This window comes from Pinus tabuliformis, chromosome 1_2 (genome assembly GCF_031772625.1).
Source record: "Pinus tabuliformis cultivar Carrire ecotype Pingquan chromosome 1_2, CPIR1, whole genome shotgun sequence".
Classification (NCBI taxonomy): Eukaryota; Viridiplantae; Streptophyta; class Pinopsida; order Pinales; family Pinaceae; genus Pinus; species Pinus tabuliformis.
Window position 1 is genome coordinate 106,603,687 of NC_142298.1, and position 10,808 is coordinate 106,614,494.

The following is a 10,808-nucleotide window of genomic DNA, read 5'->3' on the forward strand; positions in this document are numbered from 1 at the left end:
TTTGGGATGCATCAGAATATGAATCAACCGTTTGACTCATCAAGGGTTAAATACTTTTGAGTTGGCCAGAGTCCGTGATTTTACCCACAATAAGTATACAGATTCCGTGATCGGAGGTATAGTTGCCCCCTTGTCACATGACCCAGTCTATTTTGACTCCTATCCAAATTTTTCAGTTTATGTCTTCGATGAGACCATTGATCAGATCTTGTAGTTGCAGATCCAAACCTCAAGGTTTAATATCCACCAAAAAAGACATAACATAGCCATACAGTCCCGAGAATGCTTCAAGCATACTAATACCTTATGGTCAGCCATAAAACATACTCCCAGCGGTGATTCTAAAGAAAGTGTTGTTGTTCTCACAGATTCAGAGAATCAGAAGATAGAACATCAAACCATAACCATAAGATGGGAAGACCCTACCTTTCCCGAACACAGGGTAGTCAATAATCCCAAGAAATCTTCTGCAGTTTTGTCTTTTCCCAGAAGATCCACTATTGACTATAGAGGTATTGAAAAAGCATGTAAGAGTTCCAAATATTACAGAGATCTATCATGAATACTATCGTGTATTCACTCATTTTTGTACTACCCAATTTGCGACCGTGCTGTACGTTGAAAGGAATACCATGTTGAAGCTTTCTATTATGGTCGTCGAATCCGGCCAATCAGAAAGCTTGCACGAGGATCTTACGGTATGGTTTATGCGTTCACAAACATTTTATCCTCTTTGGCATTTGGCGAATTAAAAAGAAAAGAAGATGAGATTTGTAAACAATATGTAGCTGACATTGCAGGCCTAACATTTTCCACTAATTAAAAGATTGCAATAACTCTAAAATGAAACTTAAGAAAGGATGAGATTTAGGTTTTGGTAAGATCAGATTGGAGATTTTAGACTTCAGCCAAAATAATTACCGCAAAACATATTTCATCACAGAAGAGGGGGAGTACAACGCTTCGCGCATGTCCTATTGGCTTGCTTTATTTAAATTACAAAATACATAAGGCAGGCTACTCTTAAATTGCAGTGGTCACACAATATTTACTGCGAAAGGAGTGCGAACATTATGTTTTCCATCGCTCCAAGTGAGGGTACCGAAAGCATATCCTTTAGTGGCAACATTCGATGGTGCAAAAACTACATTGAAAGATAGTTTAGTGGAAGCCCGGGAGAATTGAAGAGTTTGCGGAGAGACCTTCACATTCAACCCGGAAGGCGCATCGATGGCAACCTTGTAAGTGGGTGCCTGATCAGGGCTGATGTTTGTGACAGTTCTGCTTATGGTTGTGCTCCCATTTGCAGCATCTAACTTGGAGATGGCTATGCTGGGATAGTTCATGTTACTGATCAAATCCACCTTTGCTCCAGTTGGGCATTTATAGCTTTCATTCCCTGCGATGAGCTTTATCTGCGACGAATCAAGACCGTAATTACACAAGAAGAGGAAGTAATCTTCGGTTGATGTTTCGTATACAAGTCCTGGTTGCAGAGCTCCCATTGGATTCACTACTCCGCTTCCAAAATCAAAAGGTGTCCCAGGCATATCTGTATCAATAGTCAACGAATTGCCCATATTGTTCATTGAAACAGCTGCCACAAAGATTGGAGTATGGATGTTAGAAACTCTAGCAGCTTTCAAATTGTAAAAAAAAACTTGTTTCAACACATATTTCCATAATTGAGACCTAGAGTTAGCGCTGAAAATAAGTAGTTATAATTGAGACTTAGAGTTAGCGCTGAAAATAAGTAGTTTGTTAATGGTTTTAAATGAGCCAGGTTGTATATGTTTATTAAATAAGTAATTTGTTAATAGGTATTAAATGGGCCAAGTTGTATATGCTTATTTCTTTTTGATTATCTGACTATAAACCTATACAACTCTGCTAATTTAATGCCCATTCTCAAGCCACATATTTTTAAAGTTAGCATCTCTGAAATCATAGATACGTGGTATTTTCAGAATGAAAACGAAGTGATGTTGGTCGGTCTGGTATTTACATTTTCAATTTCAAGAACAAAATGTGATAAAGTACCTGTAGTCATCAGGGCTGATCTGACAGCAGAGGCGCTCCAAGCAATATATCTAGATTTCACAAATGCAGCGGTTCCACTTACATGAGGAGTCGCCATGGATGTTCCAGATATAATGTTAAACTGGGAAGGCTTCATCCCAGGAGGAACTGTGTCGGAAGATTCCTCGGTGGGAATCCATGCAGCAAGTATGTTCACACCTGGTGCGCTTATGTCCGGCTGCACGTTAAAAAGCCCATGTGGTGATCATCTTCACATAAAAAAAAATATATCGGAACGGGATAGTCAACTTTTTATGCCATTTATATTTTAGGAATTTTAACGGTCTATTCTGCACGTTAAAAAGCACGTTAAAATTCCTTTATGTAGGAATTTTAATGGTCTATTCTTTAATAATAAAGCAAATATATATTTTAAAAATATTGATTACTTAAGTTTCCAGTAAATTAAGTTCTAAAGAATTATATTTCCGCGTACCCTTTGCATATGAAGGAATAAAATAAAATAAAAGTTTAGTTCTAATTTTTTTTCTCCTTATGGGATTAAAAATTATTTCTACGCAGCCTTTGCAGATAAAAAATAAATTAAGATCCGGTTCTGGGATTAGAAAAAGATAAAATAGAACTAAAAAATTAGGGTTAAAATGGGAAAGAAATTATTATTATAAAAATGTAAAATTAAAGAAAGTTTACTGGACGGAAGATGATTAGATTTAATAGTAATGATAGTGAATTTATTAAAATTAATTAATTAACTATTTAATTTATAGGAATGTGGTTATAAATTAAATAATGATAAATATTTAAAGATTTATAATAAAATATATTTTATGTTATTAAAATTTAAAATGTCATTAAAATTGATTAAATTATAATATTAGTTTAAATTATTATTATTATCATTATAAAAAAATTAATAAGTGATAAATAATGATAAACATCTAAATATTTATTTATCTCTTAGTACAGGGTAAAATCAATCTAATGAGATTTGATCTTTGATCTCCTTACTAAGGAGGCATATCCTCAACTTGTGCTAGTGAGACTTAATTTAACTCATGATATATTTACCAAAATTAAAAAAGTCATAAAAAATTATTAAATTATAATTTTATTTTAAATTATTATTATTATTATTCCCCGGATGCGCGTGTCATCGAGCCTGTCCACGGGAGGCCACATGCCTGGCATGGGCTGACACGTGATGAGCATGAGCCTTTATTGCCTCAAGCCGCCGATCCTTCAAGACGCGAGAGGCATAAGGGCGATCTTAATGGAGCTGCGGGAGGTGATGGCAATCCTGCAAGACACATTTAATGAAGGTCATTTTAGAGGGAATGTTCAGGAGCTTAAATATGCTGAATCGGTGGGTAAGAGAGCTCAGAGCGACAGGAAGAATTCTCAGAATTCTGAGTGCCAATACCACGATCTGGTTATTGAAAGATTGGGTGAGGTCCGCGCCATTCTTGTGTTTTCTGGGCTCTGTCTTCGCTCAGTTAAATTCGATTCATACCCATTTTGGATGCAGCAAGCTACGGGAAGGGACCATAGCCACTGTCGGCCCTCCACTGCTCTGGTTCAGGAAAAGGAATTGGAGGATACCATGGTGCGGCCGCGTGAGAGGATGCCTAGCAGAAGAGGCCCAGGACGTGGAGAATCCTCTCGTCCTCCTGCAGCTGACGTTCATCATCATTGCTGCTGTTGCTACTGTTATCGAAGGGCGGGAGTCACCCCACTCTCAGCTGGTCAATTTCTGGAAGTGGGCAGCTCTATTGAGGGTGAGACCATACTCCCAGCATTTGGCTCAGTCACCTTTACGCTGGGTAGCTCCAGAGACAATGCAGGTGTTAATGCCCACATCTCTGTGCTTTTTACCAAAATCCCTGAGGAAAATGAAGAAAGTTCGTCATTGGTTCCTGCGGAGGATAGTTCAGCAAGCGAGAGGGGAAAGCGCCCAATGGGGGAGCCCTCCAATGCAGCGAGCAATTCAGGAAGAGAGTTGCCTCAACCCCCCTCCCAACTTCAAGAATCCGAGCTGCCAGCTCCCGCGCAGAATCCCATGGCTATGTGGGAAGGGGTTCCAGAGGGACAAGGTTGGAGCAGATTCGTGGAAGAAGAACCAGAGGAGTAGTTCCCAGCGGCACTCCTTCGTTTTTGCTTCCTTCTCTCAGGCTGGGGTCAGGGTGCTGGCTAATTTCAAGTTTTCGTTCTGCATCATAGTCTATTTCCTTTATGTCCTTAAGTCTGGCTCGCGGCTTCCACAGTTGCACTGGGTCCGGAGTCTAATGTCTGGTCTAAGCTTTATGTCTTTGCCTGTTTCTTGTCGGTTCTCGGTAATGTTATCGGTCTCTATAGTTTGTTTGGGCTATGCGTCTTTTTGGAATGCCCCTGCGTGGGCTGTTTTGAAGTCATTCTGGAAAATCTCAGAGTCATGTTTTTCAAGCTATCTGGAACTAGTGCCCTGCGAGGCAAAAAATATAAGTTTGATATCGCCACCCAAGGAGCCACAGTTGGCCCTGGGCAGCTAGTCTGTTTGATGTAAAAGTTTACCTGTACATATTAATACAAAGTAGTTAGTATTGCCGAGAAAAAAAAAAAAAATTATTATTATTATTATTATTATTATTAAAACAGATAATATATAAGTTAAATATAAATGTAACAACATTTTTAACTATAGAGATTCATTCCAATTTACTATGGAGATTTTTCACTTTTAAATTGGTTTTGTTACAAAGCCATAGACCAATACCATGGCTTACTAATACTACTTAATATTATATGTAAAAACTTTTAAATTCGTTGTATTGCAATGTCATAGACTAATACTATGGCTTAGTAATACTACCTAACATTATATGTCAATATATTTAAATTGACTTTGTTCCACTGTCATAAACCAATTCCATGACTTACTAATACTACCTAATATTATATGTCAAAAACATAATTCATATTTATATGATTTATAATTTTCTTTTTATTAATCAATTTAATTATAAAAATAACCATTTTTAAATAAATATGTTTTTTCATTAATCAATCTAATTGAAAAACCTACCCATTTTAATATAAAATTAAACCCTATAATAATGTACTATAGCAATTAAAAGCCAATTTAATTATTAATAATTACATACTAATTAATTAAAATTATGAACACCATGTTACAAAATAAACACCAAAAAGTATTAACTATAACCTATTCAATGAGGTTGAAAAGCTAAATAGACTAGAAGTCGATCAGTGCGTACCTTGAGAACGTTCTGGGTGAGTCGTCCAGGGCCCCTTGAAGAAAAATATGCAACAACGGGAGCTGGCTTGTATTTTGTGACCGCCTGAGTTGGAGTAATTGTAGCGACAGGCTTTCTATCATGACAGAACTTGGACAATTATAAAGAGTCACACAGTAATTGGATCTGCCCAAATGTATAATTCATCTATATGATGATGCGACACATCTCGAATATATTAGGCTATATAGCAAGGCTAGGCGATGTGGGTGGACGCACCTGGCAGTTTTTATGTAAGAAGATATGTCCATTGCAGCCGTTTCACTTACTGTGGTCGCTGGAAATGTACCGTAGTTAGTTGCGTCTGATGTTTGTGAATCATCCACAATAATCATCCCTATGCCTCCCGCGTCCTGGACTACTTCTTTCATCAATGGCCTCGATATGTCTGTGTTGTTGCCAAAACAAAGTACGACCTTTCCTTTCGCTTTTGTTGCGTCCAAAGAGTCTAGATCACAATTTCTGCAACAATGATCCCCTCTCCATGACAAATTAAATTATAAAAAAATCCTACATTTAACCTAAAAAATTGTGAACCGTGTGTTATTTTAAAGGATTTGATGATGAATTTCAGCAACGACTAGATTTCCCAATCTCATTAGGAACAAATCCTAAAAATAGAAAAGCAAATTGTTGTGACATTTTTTGCATAATTTACCTCGCAGATGATGCAGAACTGGACTTGGCAGGAATGCTTGCTGCGTACACAAGAGGGTGCACGGCCGAGTGGCTAAGATTCGAGAAGTTGATGCCCTTCCCCTGAGCGCGCACACAATATAAGCATAATAAATTACAGAATGATACATCGCGTAAAAATCCTTCACAATTTGAAAAATTAATAGTTTTGACATCATGTTTGTTTAAATTAAGTTATATGAAGCTCTGCTAGTTTTTTCAGCCACATTGAATACTAAATAGTCTTCCATACTTTCAAGATTAAGCTTTCGAATTTATCAATAAGCAGTTGAATTTAAAAAAAGTGGTGATGAATTAAAAAAAAAGTGATAATGTTTGATTTTAGATTTTTGTGATTCATATTTATATTGATAAGAATTTTTGAATTAATTATATATAAATTACTGATTAACATTAAAATTATTTAACTTTAATAAATTTTTGTCTTCAAAATAAACTGAATAAACTATATTAAATGATTCAAAACCTGGACCAGCAACTTATAATGTGATCAATCTAAAAAAAGTTTATAAAAATAATGATTATATCAAACTGGTAAAGTGAAATTTAAACTTATAATACTAATACTATTAAGTTCATTTGACCTTGTTAAGTAGTTCGGTAGTTCTCACCTTAACAATCTTACCATTCCCCAACACAACGTTTGATAGGTAATCCCTGTCGATTGTGGATGCCGCGATTGTAAACATCCATGGGGCAGTATTGACGACCGTATTAGAGTCAGGTCCCTCGTTTCCGGCAGAGGATACAACCAGAATTCCTCTCTGAGTAGCATGAAATGCTCCTATGGCTATCGGATCTTCCACAAAATCATGCTGGAAGTATGACCGAGGTCCAAGTGAAACGGATAAAATATCCACTCCATCTTTAACTGCGTCGTCAAAGCCAGCTAAAATTTGTACACCTGGACACCCATTATCCGGTGAACATACCCTATACATGGCAATTCTTGTAGAACTACTGGCTGGTCCGCCTCTTGCTGTCCCGCTTGCCAGACCATAATAGTTTGCATTGTCCACAATGTTCCCTGCTGCAGTGGACGCTGTATGCGTGCCATGCCCCTGTTCATCTCTTGCACTCCTCGTTTGTGTCCGTATCGATTTCTGTTTAATATTTTTCTTCATATCATCGTCCTCCCCGCCTGAGTAATATCTGGCCCCAATTATTTTCCTGTTCACATTATGTGAATTATAAATGTGAACTATAAATCATATGATATGAGAACAGACAGGAAGGGAACGAAGGAGATTTTACATTTAATTTTTTTTAATGTGGTTTAAGGTTTAGATATGGGTGATTATTATGTTTATAGAATATTTGTATTTAGCAAGTTTATTTGAAAGCATAGTTACCAAATACGAATTCTAATTCTTAAAAAAATCAATTATCTAAAATTCAATATTAAAAAAATTGGAAAGTATATATCTCATAAAATAAGATTTTTTCAAAATTTTAAAAGTTTTTCTCTATTTTTATTTTCTATTTTTATGAACTAATTATTTATATATTAAAACAATTACAAATATTATAGATGTATCTAATATTATATAATTCTATTAAAAAAACCATAAAACAATATATTTTTCTAAAAGAGTAACAACCTCAAATCATAAATTTTAATACAACTCTTAAAAATGAAAAACAACATTATTATAATAACTAAAACAACCTAAATCAATCTTTGTAGATTTAGCTATCTTGTTGAAATGACACTTTCAAAGAGTTGCTTAAAGAGTTGAGGGTTGCACATAAAAGTTGCACATTCTACTCAATCCAAAATAGACATCAAGAGAGAAGCACACCGAAACTTTAATTCATAGTTTTCCATTTCATTAAGGGTGGGGAAGCCTGCTAGAGTGTACGTGTACTAAACATACTTGCCAAATTTGAAAAAAAATACTATTATATAAAATTCAAATAAATAAAAGTTTATTAAATTCAATATGGAAAAAAATGGAGATTACAAATATTTATAACAAATATACTTACCAATGTTGAAAAAGAATACCACTATATAAATTCAATAGAAAAAAATTGAGATTATATATTTTACAAATATTTATAAATAAGAATTTATTATTTTTTTTGGAATTTATTATTTTTACTTACTACAAACTTAATATTTTCTACTATATTTTAATGTCAAATTTACTATTTTTCACCATTGCAATTTTCTTAATATGCTATTTACTATTACTATTTACTATATTTTTACTATAAAACTCATGTTTTTTTTATTTTTTAAATATTGAATTTCTTACTAACAAAAATCATTAATAAATTATATCATAATTACTGTCTAAAATTTTAAATATTAAACTTTATATTAACTAAAAACTTTACCAAATTTCGTCACAATTGTTTTTAAAATGCCATTTATAATTTATTATAACATATTTTTTTAATATTAAATTTTATATACACAAAGCACTTACCCAATTCCAATTTTCAGTCGAACCGGTGTATTTTCGAATTTTTATGGCCAATACTGCCAATTTGGCAACTAAGCTTGAAAAGGATGATTGGCTCAACCGATTTTTATGGCCAATAGGGCCGAACTTGGTAACTAAGCTTGAAAGGATGATTGGCTCAACGGGGAGCCTCACCCTGAGAGTATAAAGAGAATTGAATCTATCTTTAATAATAATAGATGTGCTTTAACCATAAAAATTCCACCAACTAAACTAACCATCTATCTTCTTATGGTTTTCATGAGTGTTATTCTTTTTCACCATCTATCTTCTTATGGTTTTCATGAGTGTTATTCTTTTTCACGTTATGAGATGAGAATCCAAATAATTAAGAATAACAATCTCAAACAATCAACAGTCACTAACTATACAAATCTAAGAAAAATGCAAAATACAATCTCAAACAATCAACCAGTCACTGAACTACTAAGAAGAATGCAAAATACAGACACATGTATGAACCACCTGTTGCAATTGGAAGCATTGAAATCACTTCCCTTCACGCACGCTCCCTTCCACCGTTGAGGAATAGGGCCCATACCCTTATCACTGAAGCTGGCTGCTTCCGGCCAAATGCCTGAGGATGGTTCATACATAACATGTATATTACTGTAATTGCATGATCAAGAATCTCCCGACCCCAGTTCACTGAACCAATTGAAATTTTCTCTATAAAACTAAAAGCCAAATATGACATCATACCTGAATCTAGAAGTCCTATGATGATATCAGCACCAGAATTGTCTGGTTTTCTGGAATAAGACATCGGCATGACCAGTTCCTTTTCTAGGTATTCCCATGAGTGTGTCGTATGAAGGTTTAACACTGGATCAGGGAACACTGACAATACTCCTGGTTTCCCTGCTAAATCATTTGAGTTGTCAGAATAGGAGACTGGGTTCTCACTAGTTATGAATAAGTCATGGGGACGTACCCATTAATGTAGTCGCCTGTTCTTTGGATAGTACTGCTGCAAATCCAGTAAAGGCATATGTATAGCTGTAAACGAGTGATTGCTTTGCTTGGTCGGGACTGGAAACGTTCAGAAAAGTTAAATCAATTAACAACAAATATCTGTACAGCTAAATTCTGAAATTTGGATATTTCATTTAATACCTTTCTAGAACAGACGAAAGAACCTCCAGATGACTCGTTACAAGCTCTTCCCTATTATTGTTGAGTGAACTCCCCATGTACACAATATATACCTGCATACAGAGTGGAATACTTATGGTGAAATTAGCATAACTCTGACATAATTACAGAGATTTTACACTTCTGGGCGCGACATGATTCAAATTGGAATGATGCTGGAGACAAAACAGAAGTAATTTGAGGAAATTAGGAATTTAAGAATCAACTATATCTAAACAACAACTCTAGAGAATAAGAACAAACTTTTTTACATAGAAAAAATTAGAATCAAAACAAGTAAAATTTATATTTTCAAATATTCGTACCTTTTTATCTTCAGCAATGACAGAACAGAACAGGAGGCTGCATTGAAAAGCAAATGCAAAATAGAACTTAAACCCCATTGATACAATCAATCTGGATAAGAATTGTTTGTCTAGGAGTACTTGTGTGAGAGGATGGAGGGGTAGAGTTTAATAGAACAACAAATCGATCACAGTGAGTGGTGTGCAGTGCATCTGATGATGGCTATTAGCAATTGAGATGACGCAAGAAAATCAGAGTTGGGATCCGACGCAACACCAAGGAAGGCTGGAGACCCTTATCGCATAAACAAAGTCGCCCCTGCGTCAACTAGTGCGGGTATACTTTTGAGAACGCACGAGCTACAAATCATGTCAGGTGGAAAATTATGGATATTATGGACCGTGTGTTTAAATTACAATTAATACAAGTAAGAATTATATTTTCAAATATTTTTTCTTTTTTATTTTCAGTAATGACAGAAAAGAACAGGAAGCTGCATTGAAAAGCAAATGCAAACTAAAACTTAAACCCCATTGATACAATCAATCTGGATGAGAATTGTTTCATTGTTTCTCTAGAAGTACTTGTGTGAGAGGATGCAGGGGTAGAGTATTAGAAAACAGAATCCACACTCAAAGCTGGTTCTTTTTATTACTAAACATGGCAAGTTATACACAATTTCAATAGTGACATCTCTCCTTAATTATGACTTACGTGTTAACTTGTTTGTTGGTCTAAGTCTCAGCGAGAGTTACAATATAATTTGGATTTTCTACAACACACAATTTACCTCTACACATTTCAAATTTAGCCTTTCCAAAAGACTTGGTGAATATGTCAGCCACATTTTCATTTGTATTACAATATGATA

The 10,808-nt window shown here is 35.0% G+C and overlaps 1 protein-coding gene across 1 annotated transcript; it reads right to left on the reverse strand.

Annotated features, from left to right (window-relative positions):
- Nucleotides 1-888: 888 nt before the first annotated feature.
- On the reverse strand, nt 889-10,190 carry LOC149204721 (CO(2)-response secreted protease-like). The gene is made up of 11 exons (XM_089394774.1): nt 9,958-10,190; nt 9,614-9,705; nt 9,432-9,529; nt 9,200-9,358; nt 8,963-9,074; nt 6,638-7,196; nt 5,989-6,089; nt 5,550-5,792; nt 5,292-5,406; nt 2,041-2,257; nt 889-1,597 (listed from the first exon to the last, which is right to left on the reverse strand). The coding sequence occupies exons 1-11, from the start codon at nt 10,033-10,035 to the stop codon at nt 1,038-1,040; spliced, it is 2,334 nt and encodes a 777-aa protein (XP_089250900.1). The 5' UTR covers nt 10,036-10,190; the 3' UTR covers nt 889-1,037.
- Nucleotides 10,191-10,808: the final 618 nt, after the last annotated feature.